Genomic DNA, 25,221 nt, shown 5'->3' with positions numbered 1-25,221 from the left:
GGATGAAAAAATAGGTGTGAGAAGGGTGAAACTCAAAGTGAAAGCATACGCCTGTGAAGGAAATGCTGTCCAGATTGTTGTGTGCCTGACTGGTCTACTCTGGTAGAAAAAGCCCAGCAGGTGCTCATTTGCATATTAGGCCACACCCCCGATACCAAGTCAGCCGGAAATGCATTCCTGCTCAAAAAGAGCCCTGCAAATGTGTGTGAAATTTCTCTCTGTTTTGTCTCACTCCGGCAGGACCCGGGGTGGAATATGAAGATGATGTAATTTATTTATTTACTTCTTTTACTTATCTCCCCCATGGAGACCCAAAGTGGACTACACCATTCTTCTCTCTTTCATTTTACCCTCACATCAACAACCCAGTAAGATAGGCTAGGTTGCAAGGGTGTGACTGATCCAAGGTGACGTAGCAAGCTTCCATGGCATGACTGGGAATTCAAACAGGTTTCTCTCAGTTTCTAGTCCAACAGTCTAACCACTATACTATGCTGGGTTATATGATGGGCTGGATCCACATTAAATTTTCCATCTGCCTCCCCAAAATTCCTCCCTCCATCTCCCCCTATAGTTCACTAAGGACAAGAGACCACAAGGGATGACCGGGAGGGGGTTTGCAGTGGGAATGGTGGAATCAGTTTTAAACTGGCAACCTAATCAGGAACCAGCCCCAGGGAAACATGCTGAATTTTCAATGCTTTCGATCCTTTAATTCTGCCCACGAAGGGACTACAATCTAAAGCTCATCTGAGGTTAAAAAAACCCAAAACCCTCAACCCAACAATGGCCCTGCAGCCCATTCTTTTCTCCCATGTAAATGAATAGTTGTCATTCACTCCAAGGGGTGGTGGTGCTGGCAGAGTAAACACTGCACTTTGGAATACTGTTGTGATAAGGTCCATACTTGCCTTGAAACTTGGCGGCAACAATCCCACAACAGGATGCAGAGAAACACTGAATTCTCAAAAATACTTTGAATATAACCCTCCATAGGCCACCTCTCCCAGTGAGGCTGCTTATGAACTTCAGAAGTTGAGGGGTACCCTAGTTCGGATGCTCATGGTCACTGACAAAATGCTGACAGAAACTGCTTTGATTATACATCAGGAATTACTATTTGTCTATTAACACATTAAAAATAAATTTGTATACAATATCACAATTTTTAAAGCATTAATTTTCTAAATTTATTTTGATACTTACATACCTGAAACAAGTGTCCACCAACTGCAAATATATGAAAGCTCTATTTTTTCAATTTAAAAAGTACCAGGATCCATATATAAGGTTGCGTGATTTCTACCGATTTTCTCAATACCAGTGAGTATCATAGCCCACAGAGACAAAAAGCCATGCATACACAACATTCACTGTTTCCTATGTTTAATACACAACATTCACTGTTTCCTATGTTTGGAAAAGTGCAGTGATGAAATGAAGGGTGTTATATTGACAAGCGAAGCTGTACAAACAAATGTGTAGAGGTATTCTTTAACCCACATATTTAAAATGCACACCTTATAAGAAGGAGCCTCGTTGCGCAGAGTGGTAAAACTGCAGTACTGCAGTCTGGGCTCTCTGCTCATGACCTGAGTTCGATCCCAGCGGAAGCTGGGTTCAGTAGCCGGCTCAAGGTTGACTCAGCCTTCCATCCATCTGAGGTTGGTAAAATGAGTAAGCTTGCTGGGCTGGGGTGAAAGTGTAGATGACTGGGAAAGGCAATGGCAAAGCACCCCTTAAAAAAGCCTGCTGTGAAAACATTGTGATGTGACGTCACCCCAGAGTCAGAAACGACTGGTGCTTGCACAAGGGACTACCTAGGGGAGGGATGGTGGCTAAGTGGTAGAGCATCTGCTTGGTAAGCTGAAGGTCCCAGGTTCAATCCCTGGCATCTCCAACTAAAAAAGGGTCCAGGAGTGAAAAACCTCAGCTTGAGACCCTGGAGAGCCGCTGCCAGTCTGAGTAGACAGTACTGACTTTGATGGACAGAGGGTCCGCTTCAGTATAAGGCAACTTCATATGATTATATGTTCATTTAATTCAAGTCCTGCTTGTCCTGTGAAAATTCCTAACTTACAGCTGTTGGCTCTACAGACTCTGATCAAATACAGAGGAATCTCAGGAAGACACAAGACCCCAAGACAATAAGCAGAGGCTGGGTTTTATGTTCTGATTTGCCAGAACATTTCAGACAGATTTATCTTTTCTGCAATCATTGTATTAGAAACACCAAGAAGTGGATAAAAATAGCAGTTATCTTTTTTTGGGCACTTGTGATTTTCTCAGACAAAATGAAAAGTTTTAACTTGCTTCCACACAAAACTAAAGTGAAGCTGGATCTTTTAAAAAAGCCCCTATAGCAGCGGTTCCCAACCTTTTTGGCACCAGGGGCTGGTTTCCTGGAAGTCAATTTTCCCAGGGAAGGGGGGGGCACTACTGGGGTTTTAGCCACCCCAAGCCACCCCCCCACCTGTGTCCCTGTCCCTACCCCCCCTCCCATGAGGGTCTGTAAATGGAGGGGATCCTGGGGCTGCTTCTGCCACCTCCCTGTTAGGCGGTGAGGAGCAGAAGCAGCTGATCTGCCTTCCCTTCCATTTACAGACCCCCGCCAATTAGGGAGGCAGCTTCGGAGCGAGGCTGCGCTGCCTCTTTGGTCTGCCTGGGTTCTGGGCAGGAGAAAGGGGCAGTGGGGCTGTTCTGCCTCATTCCGAGGCTGGCTCCCCTGCAGCTTCATAGCAAGGCCACACCGCCACTTTCATCTGCCAAAGTCCTGGGAGGATGAAAGGAACAGTGCAGCACAGTTGCTATCAGGCTACGGACTGGTACTGGTCTGTGGCCTGGTGGTTGGGGACCTCTGCCGTACAGGATGTTGTCCTTGATTTATCTTCCTTCTGTGTTTCACTCCACTTTCTCCTCTGTTATTCCCACATTTGGCTTGCTACAATCTTTTCAGAAAGGTTGCAATCAAAGTGCAAAGTGATCAATGGTGTGCACTTTCAAACCTTCTGCCCACATCAGTGATATTTATTCCCACCATCCCACTGCATCCAATGTGGGGCTGCTGAGAGCCACCATGGGCCCTTTACAAAGATTCATTCCCCCCATTATGACCTTTATCCAAAACAAATATCATAACAAAATGAACAAATCATTTGGCTAGCTGTTACCATTAATTTGTAGTAATAAAAGAATTGGCCTCTCTGTCTATGCTTATTTATTTATTTGTTTGTTTACTTTACTTATATCCCACCTTTCTCCCCATTAGGGCACCAAAGTGGCTTACATCATTCTTTTATCCATTTTATCTTCACAGCAACCCTGTGAGGTAGGTTAGACTGAAAGTGCGTGACTGCAGCAAGGTCACCCAGCAGGTTTCCATGGCAGAGTTGGGATTCGAACCTGGGTTTCCCAGATATTAGATCCTGGCAGGCATAACTCATCAGAGATTCAAAACTGGCCACCAGCTTCAGGATGACTGTGAGAGTTCCATGGCCAAAACTGAAGGGCATAGGAAAATCCTAGCCCAGATGAGACAAACTACAACCACACTGTGCTATTTGCAACTGAAGCGAAAGAGTCTCTGTGGCAGGCATAATTCAGAAAATATTGAAACATGTTTGAAAACTGGCCACTAACCCCAGAATGATGATGGAAGTTACTTTGCCAGAAATAAAGGGAACCAAGACACCTTGAACCAGGTTATTTTCATGACAGACAACATGTAATAAGAAAGAAAGCATTTAAGCACCTGATATGTGCCTCTAACACTCAGATGTCCAACCCATCATGGAAAGCTGCTGGGTGACACACTCTCAGTCAGATCTATCTCAAAAGGCTATTGTGAGGATAAAATGGAGGACAGGAGAACAGTGCAGCTTTGGGTCCCTATTGGGGAGAAAGACTGGCATGGTATTTATTATAAATCTGACATCAGTTGTCATATAGCAAAGTAGTCTTTACAAAGGGCTGATAGATCTTCCACCAACACAGTAATGATTAACAACCCAGTGCCTGAGCTATAACTTCTGTTCTACTTGTATAATCACTAAAACAGATTAATGTTCCATCCCCAAGCATGAAAAGGGTGGAGGAGGGGGGAAGGATCCTTTCACTATGTTAGATCAAGGGGGAATATTAATTCTTCCCCCCCTTCTGTTCATAATATTAACAAAGGTTTGCTACTACACTACTCTTAAATACATTCTGACACCAAGCAGGATAGGGATGAAAAAGTCTTGAGACCAAGAAGTGAAAATAAGAGGGGGGAGGGATGGAAAAGTTAAGTGGAGGGAGAGTGAAATGAATGCGAGAAGTATGGAAAAGGAAATTTATGAACAAATTAAGGAGATAGAAATATTGTTTTATCTTGCTGCAACACCCTAACTACTGCTTTGCAAGATCTGGCTAAGCTGGGTGCAAGGAAAGGAAGAGAGAAAGACTAGTCTACTGGAGGAAATGACCTTGGTTAGCAAGTTGCAGGCCGACAGTTAGTGTAGCAGCCATCAGCAAGGATTGCTTGTCTTGCTCCACTGCTGGATTAGTTGAGGGGTTTAGCATGATCTGTTAGGACAGTTTGCTTCAGTCTTGGAGAAAGGGAAGTCTAGCCTTTTACTGAGCTCAGATGTTGGGGTGGATGCAGCATGACACTGGCTTCAAGGGCCCTCCAGGAGACTTGGGCCCCTGATTTTTGTCCCACTCTGTTGGTGGCCCTGATTCCATGGTACAGAGGAGGGAATGGGGGGGGGACACAAGAGGATAACAAAGGAAAACACAGAGAATATCCCTCTGTGGGTGCTCCATTGATCCTGTGAACGCCTGTGTTTGCAGCAGCAATGACTACATGACAAGGAAACCTCTCCATGTGGAAGCAACCTTAGATGTCTGAAATGATCTGTGGGCAGTAAACGTTTAAGCAAAGGCTACTTTTTATTATAGCATCCAGCATGGATTTTAGCAAAAGGAATCCCTTTTCACTGGAGCCTCAAGAAATAGAAAGCAGCCTAGTGTCTTATGGGACATCTCCAAAGTGATGCCAGCATGCTTCATGGATTTTAAATCATTCAGAAGATCATGAGATCCAAATTCACAATCCATAACCTCTCTGGAGTCTCATATGCTCAATGCTAAGTAACACATTGATATTTCTGATGCTAGGACGCCAAGCGATTTCAAAGATATAAGCAAGATACTGCAGTTTTTGGCATCTCATAATCTCCTCCATCCATGTTATTTCTGGTTTATGTAAAGTTTCAAAGACATAATGAATTGTCAGCACAGGGAGATGGCTAATGAAGCTGAGGAGACAGGCAGAAGAATAAGGGGGTAGGCAGATTTTTTAAAAAAGGCTCCATGTTGAAATAAGGAGATAAGGATGCTGAAGGGCACTATTATTACAGGTATACATGTATGTGCCATCAAGATGCAAACAACTTATGGTGATCCCAGCAAGGGGCTTCCAAGGCAAGTGAGAAGCAGAAGTGGTTGCCATTGCCTTCCTCTGCAGATTCTTCCTCCCTCCAAATCCTGAGACTGCTTAGCTTCTGAGACAGGGTTATGTCATTCCATTCCACAGCCCCCTTATTACTAGTACATTCCATCATATTTATATTTGCCTTATAATTCAACAAATGTTAGTATCTCTCTCATTACACACAGGTTTACAGAAATCATGTACACATTTCAGTTGTGAGTGGTGCACAGAATCACTGTCATTATCTAGTCTTGTTATCCAGCCTATAAAGAAACATGACAGTCCTTTCAAGAAAGTACTTTGGATGCCATAACAGCCAATGTAAATTGTAGTGTGCATTAAGAAATTTGTTTTTGGTGGCAGACGACTATGGACCAAATCAGGCACATCTGCAGATGTATTCACAGAACATGAAACACACACTGCAAATACATTCTGGTAAAGATGCAGCACTGCTTTACAGGAATGAATTTTGCAGTGCAAGAGAGACGGCACCTTAATGGTGCATGAAATGGTCATCTATGACTGTAATGTTTCAAGAGAATTCTCTGATGCTTATCAGCAAAGTAGGTCATTCTGACAAGCAATCATGGGGAGCACTTGCAACAAAAAAGTTTGTATGGGTCATACAGCAGATACAGTTTCTCAGCATGAAAGCTGCTTTAAACTTGGTAGACCATAAACATGTCACGGGGGTGCTTTGCTGACATCAATATCTTAATCCTGCCCCTGTATATCTAAACCAAACATTTTGATGTAATCCGCCATGCACAGTGCAAAAGAGTCATATTAAAACCATGCCAGGATCAGTAGGCTGCAAGATTATCTTCACACATTCTGGAATTGGATGTGACTCTACTTCAGCTTTGTTCCTTAAGAGCATATTGGCAGCAATTTGATACCTCTGCAAAACTGAATGCTAAGCACTCGGGCATCACTATTTGGGTCACAACAAAGTGTCAGCACAGAAGTATGCTGATTGCAACATATCAGTTGCTTTGTAGAGGGAAATCCAAAAATCTGAATACGTTGTTATAGGATACCCTGTCTAATCGAGGAAATAGTCTTGGGTTGCTCCTGGCCCTGGTCTTGCCTTTTGAAAAGCTGTTTGGACTGTAGCTAGAAAGAACTCTGTTTTCTTTGGCTACAATAAACTTATGCAGTGACTCCTCTGTTATTAGGAGCACCCAGTAACTACATTCGAACCTGGTTCTCCTCAGTTCCTGTCTGGCACTCGAACCACTGTCCCACACATTATATTAGGTATACTGCTTTGTTCTTACTGTTTTATTGTTTCCATGTATAAACTGATTTAAGCTCAGAAAAATGCAATCTTTAAAAAAAATACCTGAAGCAAATGAACACTGAAAATAATTAGTTTGGCACTGGGAAGTTGTTTCTAGTTAGAAAACAATGCATGCATGTGTACCCAGTGAAAACACATCTGCAGCACATCACTTGGAAGATTTAAGGAGCAAACTTAAGTAGATATAGCCAGAAATGTCCCATGTTATTCAGTTGAGCTTGCTCCCAGGAAAGCCCTCTTAGCATTGTTAAGTGTTGGAATGGATCTAATAACCCCTTTCTCCCAAGTCTTCCCCCAACAGAGAAACACTTCATTCAAAAATATTTTTTTTTCTGCAATAGCAGAAGCGTTTCTCCATCAGAAGAAGTCATTCTCTGTATGAGGAAGTTTTTCCCCTTAAAGGACTACTTAGCTGAAGAGAGCCATAGGATCCTCCAACCCACAGATGGCAGCATTCCTGATCCTAAATCTGACTATGAAAAAACATAAGACAAAAACTTCAAAGAACTGAGGCAAGTCTTGAACCAGAAAAGTTACTGGCCGTGATTTGCCCAGAATTATGAAATGAGTTTGGCTGAACTATCATTTGGTATTAGAATCACTCACAAACCAACTTTGTGGCATGGAAAATACTTCACAAAAAACTCATGGGCAGGATGGTGTAAAAACTCTACTGATTGACAGGACTAGGATGAGAACTAAACATGAAATATCATTTAGTTTACAGCCCTAATTTCAGTGTTAGAAGCTGGAGATTGCACTGAAATCAATGTATCTACATATCCATTTTTCAAATGTGGTCCCCTTCTGTGGAGTGGAGTTACCTTGACAGAAAAGAGATTTTCCTCCCAACTTGGGTGACTCTGTAGGTTGGCAGAAACATCTTGAAAACCTCATGGGGTCACTTTAAGTCAGCTGCTACAATGGAACTTTCCACCACCACTGATCTCCCAGCTTTCTTTTGTCCTAGATTCTGTCCCTCTGCAGCTTCAGGTTTACAGATTTCCTTCTCTTTATATATATGTATGGCTCTTTGATGAAGAAGAAATACTCCCTTTACCTTTATTCATAGAGACTCTTAATGTTCCATGATGCCAAAGAGGTCACAATTTCTCTTCATTTTGCCATGATTTAGAACACTGTGTCCCAAGCAGAGTTACACCCCTCTAAGTTCACTCAAGTCAGAAGACAAAGAGAAGGGTGTACCTCTACTTAGGATAGCACTGTTAGATTTCTTTACATATTTCCCTTTGGCTCACAGAAAAGGTTGCATAAAACTGAACTGCAGAAATACAATATTTATTCATCTTCGTGTTTAGGGATAGCAGTAGGTTGATTCACATGTGTTAACAGTGAATGCATGTATCTTGCATGTACATATGTACATCTGCTTGTACAAAAGCACCAACACACATTGAATTGACAAATGAAACTAGGGACCAGTATCTGGACCAGGGGCGGCCAAACTTGCTTAACACAAGAGTCTAGAATAAACAACAGATGTTTGAGAGCTGCAAGATGTGAATATCAGATGTTTGAGAGCCACAAGGGAGGGAAGGAGGAAAAATTGAAAGAAAGGTGGAAAGAAAGCAAACATATCAGGAAGGGAGAAGGGAGGGAGAGGTGGAAAGAAAACAACTTTAACTTTAAATGCATTCTCCAAGCTGCTCGCTGGCTTGGCTTGGAGAAATTTTTAAAGAGAAGGATGCCTTCTCCAAGTCAGCCAATGGGGCAGTGGGGGCTTCAAGAGCCACAGTTGCAGTTTGGCCACCTCTGATCTGGACGAATTCGGGGCTTCAATCACACCTTCAGGTGTACATGGTTAAATGTACCATGATAATTACTCAACACACATATAAAGAAAAATCAAGTATAACAGGGGTGGCCAACGGTACTTCTCCAGATGGTTTTTGCCTACAACTCCCATCAGCCCCACCCAGCATGGCCAATGGCTGGGGCTGATGGGAGTTGTAGGCAAAAAACATCTGGAGAGCTACCGTTGGCCACCCCTGAAGTATAAAAATAAAATATGCATTGCCTGTAATTTATGAACAAAGCAATTATGAAAGTCACTCTCCACCTTCTGCACAATGAGGTGGCAGACAGAAGAGGCAGAATTCTAGACTGAATTCTAGACACTTCAGGCTAAAAGTGGATCAGGGTGGGAGGATTTCAGTCATTTTGAGAGCTCCCTGCATGTATTCAGCCGGCAAATCAAGGATAAAGGTGTAGTGTAATTCTTGTCCTTATGCTCAATTCTACTACATGTAGAGAGCTTTTCACATTTTTGAAAAGATCGCTCATATAAGTTGAAGTGATGCTGTCCCAGTTTCTACCACTTCAGTCTAGCACCTTTGAAAAACCTCCTAGCTCACATATGCAGAAACATGAGGTAGAAATGAGGCAATTAGGATGCTGATGCAGAAGAAAGGCTTGCACCATTTCAGACAGCGGCTTGCCTTGCTCCCTCACATAAAAAGCTCTTGCAAATGTCCATCATTAGCCATCATATCCCACCTCCGATTTTTCTATCAAGTGTACTTTAATCCTCTCATCATTACAACAAGACACAAGCATGAACTGGGAAAATGGAGGCTCATGAGGGTTTGTGTGGGTTTCATGAACCTCCACAAACTTTTCCGTTTAATGAACCAATTTGAGATTTGTGATGCAGTATAGCTTGCGAAAGCAATTTAAAGGGTTCCCTTTAAAGATTTTGCAAGCCATGCTGTTGTTGGTTTTATGAAGTGAAAACTGAATGATTTAGGTATCAACAGCTTCCCTAATAAACTATAGCATATGCTGAACCCAACATGTAGTTGGTGACAGCCAGTTTGGTGCAGTAGTTGTGCACGGACTCTTATCTGGGCAAACTGGGTTTGATTTCCCCACTCCTCCACTTGCAGCTGCTGGAATGGCCATGGGTCAGTCATCGCTTTCGTAGGAGTTGTCCTTGAAAGGGCAGCTGCTGTAAGAGCTCTCTTAGCCCCACCTACCTCACAGGGTGTCTGTTGTGGGGGTGTGTGTGGAGTAAAGGAGATAGTGATCACTCGGAGATTCAGAGTATAGGGAGGGATATAAATCCAATAATAATATCCTCCTCCTCCTCCTTTTTCCTCCTCATCTCAATTTATACCCCATCCTACTCCCTAGCAAAAAATATCCATGCCTCATGTCAGAGAAATATTTGTGGTGTAACCCCAGAAATGCTATTGTCTGAAAAAATATCAAAAGGTAAGAAGGCACTGTGAAGGGGCTATAGACACCACTTTGTTGGTGTTAAAGGTCCCACTGGGCTCCAACTCAGTTCTCACATTTGTTGACAATGGTCACATTCAACAGCCAATTTCCTTATCACTACACTTCCAGGAAGCCCCACCAAACAATGGGCACATCCACAAACCTATTGCCCTTTCACCACACCCCCTCCAGCCTAGAAATAGCAGCTCTCCAGCAGCCCTGGCCTCACTCAATGCACAGCAGCCAAGAAGGTCAGAGCGCCTGCTCCGGCTGCAACGCCACTGAGGATGTTCTCCACAGCCGAGAACGAAACGTCTGGAAGAAAAACTTTCTCCAGTAGAACACGGCACTTGAGCCCGAAAGATTCTACAAACCCTAATGATGTTACCAGCCGTGAAAACCTGAAATCTTTGATAACACGCCTCTATGGGGAGGAATCCTACCGCCTGATCCGACGGCTGGAGACACTTCGCAAGAGAAGAGCCCAACTCCTCTGCTCACTGACCTTTCTGCTACGCTGCCGAGATACAGAGATCACTCCCCGCTTTCTACAGCACAAACGCCACTTCAGCACTCCATCTGCTCACCGCATTTATAACCGAATGGAAAGAGCCCTCCTACGTGACAGAATACACCAAACACGGTGGGATCTAGCTCTCAACGACCGCCAACTTCTTCTCATTCACCTTGAACTCAGCAACAAACTACAGAACAACCAGTACATTCCACAGAACAATCAGCACAGTCAACAACCATCTGCCTTATCTTCACACCCCTTCCAACCCTCCCAGCAATTAACACAGAACAATGGTCACATTCAACAGCCAGTTTCCTTATCACTACCCTTCCAGGAAGCCCCACCAAACAATGGGCACATCCACAAACCTATTGCCCTTTCACCACACCCCCTCCAGCCTAGAAATAGCAGTTCTCCAGCAGCCCTGGCCTCACTCAATGCACAGTAGCCAAGAAGGTCAGAGCGCCTGCTCCGGCTGCAACGCCACTGAGGATGTTCTCCGCAGCCGAGAACGAAACGTCTGGAAGAAAAACTTTCTCCAGTAGAACACGGCACTTGAGCCCAAAAGATTCTACAAACCCTAAAGACAGTGGTCTCTTTAAATGTCTTCTCCAAGCCCCCATCCTGCTAGTGCCAGGGTGTCTACTGACACAAACCTCCCGAAGTCACCTGGGAGTTTCATGGGAGGTTCATGGTGGTGAGATGGAATGAACTGAGGTTTGCAATCCATGAACTGGGCCCCAGTTCATGATGAATGTTGGTTCATAATTCAATTTGTGCCCATTTCTAATCACAGCCACCCTGTGAGGTAGCTAAGGCTTAGAAGAGTTACTGGCCCAAGGGCAGTCAGTAAGAATGCTATCAAAGCAATGGATAATAATGCTACCTCCTAGCTTTGTTTGCTATAGGCTTTTAATGGGGAGGACTGTGCCTTTGACAAAGGGTTGCCAACTGTGGGTTGGAAAATTCCTGCAGATCTGGAGATGAAGCCTGGAGAGAGGCCTCAACAGGGTATAGTGACAGAGTCCAGCCTCCACAGCAGCCGTTCTGTCTAGGGCAATTGGTCTCTTAATCTGGAGACTGGCTCCCAGAACTCCAGCCCTCACCTGGTGGCTGGCAACTCTACTTTGACATGACCCTCTACCTGCAGTCTAGGAGCAATCCATTCTACCACCTCAGCATTTTGCCAACTCATTCCTTTGCATGTGTAAGCTCTCGTTTAATATACAGAAGGGCAACTCTGCAACAGCTGTTACAGATTAGTCCAGAAAAGACACTCAGGGCAAAATGTGAACTGACATTAGTAGTTTCTGAGCCACTCACATTGGCCAAGCATAACAATGGAGCAACTCCCTGCTCCTCAACCAACGTTATGCAGAACAGCAGGCAAGAGGTCTCCTATCACTGGGCTTTTTATTAGAAAAGTGTAAATGAGTCTCTGCTGGGAAAGTTTTGACTTCAGAAGAAAACTCCCTTCAGACCCATGGCCCCATGAAGCCACACAGAGGGCCATTTTTCTCTTAATAGCCAGACTGCTGCAGTTTTCCTGATGCTGTTGCAAACTAAGGTCTATTATGTATTTCCCACACTTTCACTGTGCATGTCCATCTGTTTTTTTTTTGTCATTCTGCATTGATTTTCCTCCCTTCAATGCTCAGTTTACTTTCTGTGTTTTTCAGATTTTCTGAGTGTGCTTGTGTGCCGATTTTTCCCCTTGTTTCACTTCCAAGCCAAAGGAAATTCAAAAGTATACAGATTCTCCCTCCACTTTTTTGCTGCCCCTTGAAGGTCACTCTTCTGCCATCCTCCCCCTTTCACTGGTGTACAAGCTTCATTTCCCCCTTGTTGTTTTATTATTTTTTTTGACAAGCAGCTTAATATGAGACTATCACTAGTCTTGGATCACTGAATAAAAAAAAATGATAGGGGGGGGTACAGTTTAAAAGGAGCAGATGAGGTTTAGCTTCCTGCTGGTATTGACTTGAAAGGGGGGATGATTCCTCCCCCATACAAATTGCAGCCTCGTGCAAAGTGTGGTGCAGCTGCAGTTGACTTTGCACAGGTGTGCACGCGGACACACACACGTTACCAATGATCATAGCTTGCAATACCATTGTCATTGGGTTCTACCATGCATTCTGTACACTCAACATGTTTCCCCACATGATGAGATCATGTGACTCACTCTCATTTTTCACAGTGGCTGATGATGCAGCAGACCGAGCAGAGAATCCCTAGTGTTCAGCAAAATGGAAAACAGGTCTTTGCAGCTGTTTGTCAGGTTTTTTTTTTAAAAAAAGACTTGTCAATTTCAACATTGGGTTTCTCCCCTTTGCCTTCCTTCCTTCCTATTCCCTTTCATTCAACAAACTAATGCTTAAATGTACATGCAAAATCTGAACCATGAACATTTAAATAGAAGGCGCCTGCTGGATGCTACTACACAACGGCAATAAAGCAATTGCATAATTTTAAAAAAACAGTTTGGACACTCCCCCCACCCCATGCATCACAAGTGATGTTCCATGCTGATTCAGAAAAGTGCATTTTAAAAATTGTAGCTGCAGAATAAATACACTGGAGGAAAAAGAATGGTACACAAGGTGAGCACAGAATCTGAAGTCAGGATTCAAGGCTCTGAAAATCTGCAGTAAGATGTGTGTGCGTAATAGCTTTAAGTAGCAGGAGAACAGACAGACTGGCTGGACAACATTCTGGACACCTTGTGATTCTGGCACCACCTAGTGGCCAAAACCTCTGCTCACCTCGAAGCCTCCAGCAGCTGGTCTTTTAATTAATCCATACTCACAAATGTGTCCCTATGCCCTCACCCTTCAAGAATTTAACCCATTTGTAGCTGACAATGTGCTTTTGAATGTTGATTGTCCCAGAAGTCAAGGCAGCACCAATCTATGCCTTGTTACTAACTAAATGAGCGGCATAATGCAGAGGAAACTTTGGAGGTAATTAATTCTTGGAGTTGCTATAAAACAGAAGCAAACTGATGGGACTTAACACGCACAAGCATAATCAACACCATCAGAAAACAAACAAACAAAAATACATTCATAGGGCATTAATTCTGTAATTAATTATTATGTAGGCTATGACGCTGGGAAGATACTGAGAGTAAAAAGAACAGTGGTGGTACAGAAGGAAACATATAGACACTTAAAGAGTTAATAGACATACAATTAAAGGCTATGAGCTGAGAATGTAATAGGCTTGTTAATGGGCAGAATTTAATCTGAAGTGAAGATAGGATTAGACTGGTTGATCTGAGCCTTTATTGGGGGTGGTTTTTCTGCTCTGAATTAATGGATGTTTTCTTTGAAGTGCCTTGCTGTACAGTTGTGGGGGGAGGGCTCAAACGGAAAAGGGTAGGGGTTCTCCACCTCCAAAAGAAACTCCTACCTACCGGGAAGGTCCAAATGAAACATAGCAAGCATTGCTGTGAAGTGGTGACACAGAAGGATCCCAAAAATGACAGAAAACTGTGGTACTGGGATTAATTTCAGGATTCAAGCTCCAAACAGAAATTGTATCTGCAAAAGAAGGAGCTGATGAATCAATATAATTATCGTACACATCAGATCACTTATATTCTAATAGTGAAGTCAGGTTATCTTTTTGGATACTTAAATCCAGTGTCTGGATTGTGAATGGGCAAGACAGATCTTTCTACAAACCTAAAAAGGATCCCATGTTTGCAGAAAAATGAAAAATATAAATCCCACCCCCCTCACACACGGGGCAGTTTAAAAAATAAAAAAAGGAATGCCTGTAGCTTTAAGCAGCAGATTTCCTCAGAGGTTGTTGCTAGGCAACCACAGTATTACAGGCTTCAGTTTTTGTGGGCAAAAAGTTAGGGGGAGGGCCTAGGGCCTTTTCCAGCCCTATTTTGGCCTTTGAGGGAAAACTTATTGGAGCCAGGCCTGGCTTGGGTTGCTAGCTTCAAGTTGGAAAATTCCTGGAGATTATGGGATAGAGTCTGGGAAGAGCAGGGTTTAGGGAAGAGAGAGGCCTCAGCTGAATATAATGCCTTAGAGTCTATCCTCCAAAGCAGTAATTTCTTCCAAGGGGACAGATCTCTGCTGTCTGGAGTTCAGTTGTAATTCTGGGATATTTTCAGGTGCCACATGCATTTTACCATCTCAGACGGATAAGGCAGTTGGCTCCATATCTAGAGCACAGCGACTTGGCAACAATGATCCATGCGATGATCACCCCGAGAATTGACTACTGTAACGCCCTCTACATGAGGCTGCCCTTGACAAATTCGGAGTCTGCAGCTGGTGCAAAATACAACAGCCAGGTTGTTAATGGAGCTGCCTGTATGGGTGCACATTCAACCTATGCTGGAAACATTGCACTGGTTGCCTGTGACTTTCCGGATTCGTTTCAAGGTGCTGGTCGTAACCTTTAAAGCCCTATATGGCTTGGGACCTGCCTACCTTCAGGACCGCCTCTCCCCACATGTGCTCAAGGGAGCACTCCATTCAGGGTCTCAAAAGCTCCTTAAGATCCCTGGACCAAAAGAGGCTCAACTGTCCAGCACTAGAGCCAGAGCATTCTCAGTGATAGCTCCTGCTTTGTGGAACACCCTCCTCAAAGACATCAGGGCCTGTAAGACAGAATTATTTAAACTTGCTTTTAACAGTTGAAGGGAGGTAGCTGTTACTCCACAGCACCAACAATCCCACTGAATTTTATACTGAAACAAGAACATCAGAGAAATTAGAAATGTACATCTTGGTTTTAGGATTGTAAATTGTATGAATGATTTTATCATGTATTTTGTTTTTAATGTTTATGGGGTTTAATTTGTTGTTGTTAGTCGTCCTGAGCCCATTAGGGGAGGGTGGGATATAAATTTGATAAAATAAATAAAATGAACACATCTGTGTCTTTTTCATTAACCAGCCTCAGAAAAGGCTGCCACTGTTGTGCAGCCTCACAAAGCATTTCCTCAGAGGCCATGGCTCACTGGGAAAGCTACTAGTCAGAGGCTCTTGCTAGACAACCAAGGTTGCCCTCAGCTGAATATAATGCCATAGAGCCCACCCTCCAAAGCAGTTATTTTTTCCAGGGGGGAGAGAGATCTATTGTCTGGGGTTCAGTTGTGAATCCAGGAGATCTTTAGGCTCCACCTGGAGACTGGCTACCCTAGACCTGACAGCACCCTAGGGTGACGATGCCACCTGACTGGCATGACTTAACTAGGCCTGGCTGCTTGCTGCTGTTCAGCAGAAGCCTCCCTATGACAGCCAGTGTGAATTAGTAGTTACCAACTCCAGCCTGGCAAATTCCTGGAGATTTGTGTGGGTTTGAGGAGGTTTGGGACCTCAGAATGGTACAATGTCATAGAGTCCACCCTCCAAATCAGCCATTTCCTCCTGGGAAACTACTGTTGCCAATCTTCAGGTGAGGGCTGGAGATCAAGTCTAGATGGCAGACATCAACTCTCCTGCAGGTGTGTGTGGGGGAAAATAAATGCTTTCACTTGGGTGGGTGGAAAGATAACAAGGACTGTGACGGACTCAGGAACTTAGCTTGAGTAGCTGAGGAACAGGCTTACAGCGATTGGCTGGAACGTTGCCCGAGCAATGTAAAAGTAACAATATGAGGTTTGCTTAGCTGTGGAACACCTCAGGTTTTGGAGTCTTAGCCAGGGTGTCTTTGAGTTAAGTCTTCAGAGGAGTCTGAAGTGAAGACTGTGGGCTTAGGCCGGTCAGTTGTACAGACAACTGGATGAGGGGCTGAGAGCAGCCAGTGAGGCTGGACTCCTTGTGGGAGACAGAGCTGTGTAGTCTCTGTCTGAAAGAGAGAATTTTAAGGCAGTTTGAAACTCTCTGAGGGAGATTTTGCCAGCACATCAGGCAATCTTCATGTACAAACTAGATCACACAAATACACAATGAAGGGAGAACTGGTTTCTGGTGGTCAGCAGGGTTACCCAAGACTCAGACCAGAAGACTAGCTGGGGGCTGAGATGCATCAGTATTGAGGGGTGCGAGTCCTGGAAGTTAGCTAGTGGAGTGTCTGTGAGGCTAGTGGAGTGTCTGTGAGGGAGACTATAATGGTACCAGTCAGGATTTCTCTATGTGTGTGTGGAAAGAGTGATTGTAGTTTGTTATTTTTATGATTTGGCATTGCCAAAGCTAGGGCTAAACATCTGAAGTAACAGCATTCTGAGTGCTCAGAAGGCACAGCCTGCCTGAAGTAGAATCTAGTAAGATTCTGAAACCTGCCGGTTTATTTTAAAGATCTCCTGTCAAAATTATTGTTATATTTTACCTCAGCCTGATAAATCTCTGTGAATAGTAATTGATCTATTCTGCCAACCATCTGCCAACTGATTTGCCTTTTGAATATTGAACAATTATAATCAATATCATTTTATCCCTCTCCCTTGCCTTTTGTTATCTAATAAATATTTTTGTGGTTTTTGACTTTAAAACCGTCTGGTGCCAATTTTTGGGAGTTCTGATAGGATTTCCGTGAGTCTCAGTCACGGTCTGAGGGACTGAGGAAAGGTGACGGGGAAGAAATTTAAAGTGGTCGCCCTCGTGAGTAAGCTTCTGACTTGATTCCTCACAGGGGCACTCACCCAGAGCCTCTTTCAAGAGCCCGTTATATTTTGACTTCCGGTTTGGATTTCGTGGAGAATTGACGAGCTTTCCACTGGGGGAGCTCACCTCTATTCTGGACAGAGAAGATGTTTTAATACCTGCTGTCTACATCATCTAGGCAAGATGATGGTCAAGATATGCTTAAAGTTCTGAGGAGAGGTACTTTGGCTAATGAGAAATCCCGGGGGGGGGGTTCTTTTTGGCTTTGAAGAGTCTCTGGAGAAGGACCGCTTCCAACGTCTATAGAGGGTATCTGGGGTCGTTAAATCGACATAAATTCAACGTGTGCCAAGCTTCTTAAGGGCTAATTAATCGTGGATGAGAAACAGACCAGTGTGTTTGATGTTGGGACTTCAAAGGTAAAGAGATTTTTATCTGTTGCTCCGGGACTAAATTGGGAAATATTTGGAAGGCAAACGAAGGTCTGGACACATAAACAACTTGTAATAATAAAGAAGAAGGAGGAGGGGGAAATCTTGGACTGAGTTAAACAGATATAAGGCTTAAAAAAGGCAAAAGCTGATATTGTTTGGAATTTTTGTGGTCACTCCCTCTGAGAGTGGAAGAACTGCAGATCAGCAAGTCATTACAGGAAATGACGTCTGGGAACATCGTGAGACTTCACAACCATAGATAACGAGACTTTGTGGCAAGTGTGGGCGGAAGAGGCCATCAAGGGAAGGGAAAAATACAGGTTTTTTAAGCCCCTCTAGGACTAAACCATAGAGAAACATCGAGCACCATTTTTGGAAATTATAACTTAAAAAAAATTAATATCTGGACCCAGGGGCATAGGAGGACAGCGATTTTGGGCTTTTTTGAAAGGGCATGCCCTAATTTATAAGACTAGACCATTTAAAAAGAACTTGGTGACTTCAATTGTAAAGCCTATATTTATAATGGGAAGGCAGTAATGTCAGCCCAAAAACCATTACAGACAAGAGCCAAGACACTAGAAGAGGGCAAAAAGGCTGATAAAAAAGAACAGATGGATGCCATGGAAGCTAGATTGTCTAAACTGATTAAAGATTCTATAAGTGATTGTAAGAAGGAATTAAAAAAAGATATAGAAGTTCTCAGTAAAGAGTTTAAATCAGTATCCAAAAAAATTCCAAGAGGTGGAAGAGAAAGTGAAAGACCATGATGAAAGAATTAAAACAGTGGATTCCACTATTAAAAAAATTCAGGACAAAGCAGTGCAAATAAAGCTGAAAAATACTTGGCCTGGCAAATGAAAAGAAAAAGGGAAAATAAAATTGTTAATAAAATTAGTTTGGGCAGCAAAGTAATTGTTGACCAGGAAGGAATCAAAAGAGAGTTTTATAAGTATTATGCAAATTTGTATAAAAGCCATGTGGGGGAAAAAAGAGAAAATAGATGCCTATTTACAGGAAATTAATGTTAAACCCCTAAGGGACAATATGAAAAAGATCTTAAACGACCCAATTGGTAAGGAAGAAATTGCAATTAACTCAATGAAGGCTCCGGGTCCTGACGGTTTTACAGCAAGGTATTATAAAGTTCTTAAAGAAACTCTACTTCCAAAACTTCAGAAATTGATGAACACTATAAGAATAGATGGGAAGATACCTAATACTTGGAAGGAAGCAGTAATCTCGTTGATACCAAAACAAGATAGAGATGTGACTAATGTAAAAAACTATAGACCAATTTCATTGCTAAATAATGATTACAAAATATATGCTAGAATTTTAGCGGAATGCCTGAAGCAGCATTTGAATAGTTTTGTTAAAGAGGAACAAGCAGGGTTTCTCCCCAGAAGGCAATTAAGAGAAAATATCAGAACTGTAATAGATATAATAGAATATTATCAAGAGTATATAAACTGTTACTGAAATGGTCTACAGAGGAAGAAGTGGTAAAATCTCAAATGATAAAGTGGGCAATTAATATAAACAAGGAAATTCAGATGGAACAATGGGAATATTTGTGGAAGAACTCTATGACGATATCGACATGTAATAACATAAAAGAAAATTGTTACAAAGTGTTGTATAGATGGTATATGACACAAAAAAAACCTGTCGAAAACAAATAATCAGTTGTTTGATCGATGTTGGAAATGTAAAAAACATGAAGGGTCCTTCTGCCATGTGGTGGACTTGTGAAAGGGCTGTACAATATTGGCAAATGATCCAGCAAGAAATGTCAAAGATTTTGGGATACAAAGTGAAGAAGGCACCAGAAATCTTTTTGTTGGGATTACAAATAGAAAATTTTCCGAAGCAAGACAGAACATTACTTTGGTACATGCTTTCAGCTGCACGGACATTGTATGCGCAGTTGTGGAAGCAAAATAAAATTCCAGAAAAATGGGACTGGGTTATGAAAACTATGCACTGGAGTGAAATGGACAAATTAACAAGAACACTAAAGGAACTTGACATGGAAAAATTTAATAATGAATGGCGAAAGTTTCAGAACTATGTGCAAGAACGTTGGAGAGTGAAAGGTCACTTGGTGATATTTGATAATGGATAACTTGTTTATTAGCTATTTTTAATGTACTGAGACAAGAATGATAGTTAAAATGATATGAGAAAATATTTTGTTCTTTCTTAAAAGATTATAATAAGATAGATAATATGACTTAATTTAGTAATATATTGGATCATTAATCGAATGAGGTAATAACCATAAAGAAATATAAGTTCCTTTTTTCTTTTTAAACAGTTTTTTTAAAATGTTAAATTACCTTTATTGCTTTTATATTGTAAATAACATTGGGGAAGTCTTGAAAGGGAGGAGGGGACATGGAAAATGTGATGCAACATATTGACTTTTATTTGAGAGAAGTAAATGAAATAGTGATATAATAAGTTGTAGAATAAAAAAAATTGTTTTTACATAAAGAAGAGCCCGTTGTATTTTTCTTCGCAATGGACCTTATTCCTAGTCTTATATAAATCCTGATTCATGACATTCAATGCTTTGGTACAATGCAAAAAGTTCATTGGTCAACCAATATTCCAAACATAAATTCACAGTCTCAATGGAACAAAGTGCTTTGTGCTTCAATAAACGTCTTCAAATTTCAAACAGATGAGTGGTGGAGCGATGAAAGGGCATTCCTCCATTCTGTCTGACAAAGCCTGCTAGCCTGTGATTCCATTTTTTATACTCTTTTTCAAAGACTGGAATGTGTGTCTTACATGTCCAATACAACTCATATCTATTTTCACAAGCACAGAGACCAAAAAAGATGTTTTCCATTTATTCTACTGAGACTGTGAATTCCTGTTTGGTATATTGTTTGACCAATGAACTTTCTACATTTCACTGATGTACTGAATGCCAGGACTTTTATAAGAGATTGTTTAAATGGAGTTTGAATTTTGCAGTTTGAGAACTACATAGATGTGATATTCAAAGCTAATTTTGTTCATTGTTGTGATGTTTGTTTGCATTTGTTGTTCTGTGAATCTCTGGGTAGTGTATGCAAAGGTTGGCAACCTTAGAAGAAAAGGAGTAAGCAGGAAAAGGGGAGAATCTGTAGGGGCTTTCAGGAAAGGGAAAACAGTAGGAGGGGGGAAGTGAGATGTCTCCCACAAGTCCTTGCAATTTACCACTTGTATTTTATAAGAATATTCAATATAGGCCTAGTTTTTTAAAATCTGGACCAATAAAGTAACTTACTTTGAATGTTTCCAACTTTTTAACTTTGGGTGCATACATACACATATACAAATCAGGTCTTGATGTGTTATTTATCCTCTTGTGAGTTAAGCCTAACCTCCCCAAACCTTCACAGTCCATTTGACAGTCATACAGGTTAACAAATCTAATACTTGCTCCATGCTTCAGGTAAGCTGTTTACCATTTCAGTCTTAAACATTTCATCAATGTTCCCTCTAAACTGCAGAGTTTTGCGAGCAAAAATTCTACTTTGTGAGCTACTGGCATTAAAGTTGTGAGCTCCTGCATAAATTAGTGTGCTCTGGGGTCATCCTTCCTGAGCTAAGACAAAAATGTGTGAGCTGGAGGCTAAAAATCTGTGAGCTAGCTCACGCTAACTCAGTTTAGAGGGAACACTGCTGCCTATATATATTTATTCCGTTAACATTACATTTCTCCCCATCTGCCTTCCATTTGTAAAATTGTGGGAAACTGTAGTGGGTTGGTGGTCTCATAGGTTCCCTGCCAATTCAAACCTCATCGTGAATAAACTACATAGGTCTCCCCTCAAAGTCAACTTGGAGATTCCGATTGGTGTAGCATGCCGAAGCTCAATTAATATGCGGAGCGCGAGGGAGCATGCATATTACTTTCATTCTGCAATCATTTCATTGGTTGCCTGGTTCAGTTCAAAGTACTGGCCAACAAATACAAAGCCCTTCATGGCCTTGGACCCTGCTATCTACAGGACTGCCTCTTCTCCTATACTATGTAACAACAGCTTTGCTCATCTGTGCAGGGCCTTCTGCAGGTGTCACCCTGCAAACGGGCAAGATCAAGAACTGCCCATAGGCGTGCATTCTCTGTTCTAACCTCGGTGTTATGGAATAGGACAGGGAGGCTCCCACTAATCTTGCATTCCTCATATTATGCAAAAATGGTTTACTTAGGAGGGCATTTTTACACAGGTAATAGGAGTTGTTCAGAAGGCTGTTTAATGAAGGGAAAGGGATAGTGGACTATACTACTATGTATAGTATCTATCACCTGTTGCCATATGTATTATCCTGCTATGCAGTGCTCTATTAACGCTTTGTTTCAGATTTTTGCAGTCTTAATTCTATTATGTTACTTACTGGCTGTCCCATTCTGTTGCCTGCATTGACTTACACTGTATGATTACCTTGATTCACTGTGTTACTTTGACTCTTAGTGAGAAAGGAGGACCATAAAGAATGCAAATAATTTTTTTTAAAACAAATGGGTTCCCCTTTAGCTGGATCTGGGAATCAAGAGTGTATGTTGGACCAAAACATGACAAGTTTGCTTTCATTGTGGGAGCTCTTCTAAAATTATGCACATCTCTATACGAGTATTCATTCAAGCCTTTTATGGACCTTCATTATTATTTTTTAAATGAGAACTGAGATTCACAGGATGGTGCATTCTGTACTCTTTTTTTGTGCCGCCAAGTCATAGCTGACATGACAACCCCTTTGGGTTTTCAAGGCAAGAGTAACCCTGGACTTCCTTGGTGGTCTCCCATTGAATACTGAACAGGGTCAACTGTGAGATCTGATGGGATCAGGGTAACCTGGGCAATCAGAATCAGGGCCATATTACACAGGATCAATTCCTCTGCATGTGCAGCTCCAGAGCTCAGCTGACCTGCTCAATCCACACCATGCCATGCAGCCAACCTACCACCTGTCTTCACTACAGACAAGCATCACTGCATATCTTCTTTCTTGTCTCCCAAGGAAGCACAAGAAGGGAAAACTGAAGCAAGAAGCGCCCCGCTAAGGCTCCTGCATTTCTATACAGAAAGGAGCAGGACTGGCTTTGTGGCTGACCGCCCCCCCCCCCATTGGCCAGAGGAGATGAGAAATTCCATGGATGTGGCCAGTTGCCAGATGGAGCGCTGATGCTGCTGGTTACCTAATCAGTGCTGAACAAACAAAGTGCTGATTGAGCCTAATGGCCCCTTTAATCAGCAAGCCGGGCGCTGACACTAGATTACAGTGTTTATAATTTACAGCTAATCATTCGCGTGGAAAAAAGGAGAGAGGGAGAGAGAAAACACCACCCCCAAACTAGAGCAGCCGAAAACCATCGTATTAACAGGCACGATTAGCTATTATTTCTGCCATGGAGATGGGCCAGGCCCCCAGTCTGGTCCTGGGTTTCAGCTGCTATGGTAAATCCTAAACAGATGATTTACTGAGCTGCCCTACGTTTGCTGCTCACAGACTTCCCTTGATGAGAACTAGTGGCTGTCTGCCGTGCTAATTGAAATTCTCCTGCTTCCAGGCAAGGTGCTCAGAGTGCAATCCAAAGCACCGCGATGTCCTCTCAAGTCTACTGAAGCTCACTGTAGTTAGACTCCTAAGAACCTAAAAACATTTTCTTGCTTATTTACTGCATTTATACCCCACCTTTCTCCCCACTGAGGACTCAAAGTGGCTTAGATAATTTTCTTTGCTTCTATCCTAACAACAGCTCTCAGGCTGAGCGTGTGTGCTTGGATCAAGGTTGCCCACGGAATTTCCATGGCAGAGTGGGGACCTGATCTTGAATCTCCCAGGTCCTACTTCAGTACTTTAACCATACTGATCATGCTGGATCAGATTAATGGCCCATCCAAGCTAGCATCCTGTTTGCAACAGAAAAAATCCCGCAGAGAGGCCTGCAGGTTCCCCGCTGACTGCTCCCCAGCATCTGACCATCAGTACCATTCTGCCTCTGAAATTGGAAACTTTGCTTGGCTGTCAGAGATAATAGCCACTGATAGACATATCCTTTGTAAAGCTGTCCAGCCCCCTTTTAAATCCCATCTAAACTCATGGCCATCACCATGTCTAGAGGTGGTAAGTTCCACAAGCCAGATACCCTTCAGTCTGTCTCAACAAGCACTTCCTTATTTTGGTCTGCTCACGTGAGTGCAGTCAATGCAGTCAAAGCACCTCAGAAACATACCTCTGTGGCCTCCCAACCTGTGGCCAGCTGGGTTCTGACATCTGAACTCACCTGTATGCGGGAGATTTTGTCACACCACTGCAAGCATCACTTCTGCAACGTTTATGACACTGTACCAAAAACTGCATCTCATAGCCAGCAAAAAATACATACAGCCTCCTTGCCACAAGCAAAGTTTCAACACAAACCAGACACAGTTTTAACCCATGGCCAACAGGGGCAGCTATCCTGGGCCCCAAGCTGTGGGCATGACTGTCCACAGCCCCACCCCCCAGTGGAGGAAGGCAGCTGAGTTTGGCAGCTGTGGCTGCTCATGCCTGTCCTACCTGAGTGGCAGCAGTGCTCCTGTCCACCTCACACTGGGTGAGGACCACCCCTTGCTTAGATACCAGTGGGGGTGAGGCACTCAAGGACCAACACTGATTATGTGGCCCCTTCTGGACCTAGAATCACTAAGCGCCCTTGACTCAGAACGATTTTCTCCTACAGCTATCTGGATCCTAAATGATGGTATGAATATGTCCTCATCTTGAGTGAATAAACTGTGGGAAATGTTTGGTAAACAGCTATTGCATAGGATAGTTAAATGGAACCTCACTGTTCAGAGATAGTTATGGCTGATAAAATGAAAATGCTCTCATTGGAAAGTCAACATTATTACGTTTGGAATGCAGAATTCATGATCTATGAAAATTTGAACATGCTGACCATGTGAAGATTTACTTTTCAGCCTAAATTACTGTAACTCAAAATATATTTTGTGGTTTTTTCCCCCAGTTCACTTCCCTTACCATTAACAACCGTTCTTCGGGCTATCTCCCAGAGGACCAAGCCATATGCCCAGATGTCTGTTTGCTTGAAGGATTCAAAACAATCCATACGGATCTGTTCATCTAAAACTTCAGGTGCCATGTATCTTTTGGTGCCTACCCGTGGATTGTTCCCAATGTCCAAGTAGTCACTGCTCTGGGAATGCATGACTGCCAGACCTGAAAGGGAAAAATGATGCCAGTTTTTAGAAGACTGTTTACCTAGGAAAGTCACCATCACTTAGGTGCTTCTGCAATGACAGCTACATTCAGCATCCTGCCAAATCGTGTGTGACCCCTGGCAAAGTACTTCATTTCTCTAGATCTTAATTTGTCTGCGACACGGGGGATGCAGAGTGCTTAAGAGGAAACAGAGATTTTGTGATGGTCATGATATAACTTGGAGGCTTGGTGGTGTAGGTATGCCTTAGATTGCTTTCACACTAGCCATCTTCCCAGGAATTGACATCATTCTTACATTTGGCTATTAATGAGAAGCTTGAGATGCTGTTGTCAAATAGTTGCATTCCAGTGTTTTCCCTCTTGTTCTCTTATCTTTTTTAATGCCCTTGGTTGTTGTAATTTTTTACATTTTTTTACAGGAATCACGGTGCCAACCTGTCCAGTGTGGA

The 25,221-nt window shown here is 42.6% G+C and overlaps 1 protein-coding gene across 1 annotated transcript in view; it reads right to left on the bottom strand.

Annotated features, from left to right (window-relative positions):
- ACVRL1 (activin A receptor like type 1) overlaps window positions 1-25,221 on the bottom strand; it is a 58,114-nt gene that overhangs the window by 3,909 nt on the left and 28,984 nt on the right. Inside the window, exon 8 of the mRNA XM_060252590.1 lies at window positions 24,572-24,769. Within this exon, the coding sequence (XP_060108573.1) occupies window positions 24,572-24,769 (198 nt within the window). The remainder of the gene's footprint in view (window positions 1-24,571; window positions 24,770-25,221) is intronic.

The sequence above is a fragment of the Heteronotia binoei genome, chromosome 13 (assembly GCF_032191835.1).
Source record: "Heteronotia binoei isolate CCM8104 ecotype False Entrance Well chromosome 13, APGP_CSIRO_Hbin_v1, whole genome shotgun sequence".
In the NCBI taxonomy this organism is placed as follows: Eukaryota; Metazoa; Chordata; class Lepidosauria; order Squamata; family Gekkonidae; genus Heteronotia; species Heteronotia binoei.
The sequence above is the reverse complement of the archived record's forward strand: the minus strand, read 5'-3'. Positions and strand labels throughout refer to the sequence as shown.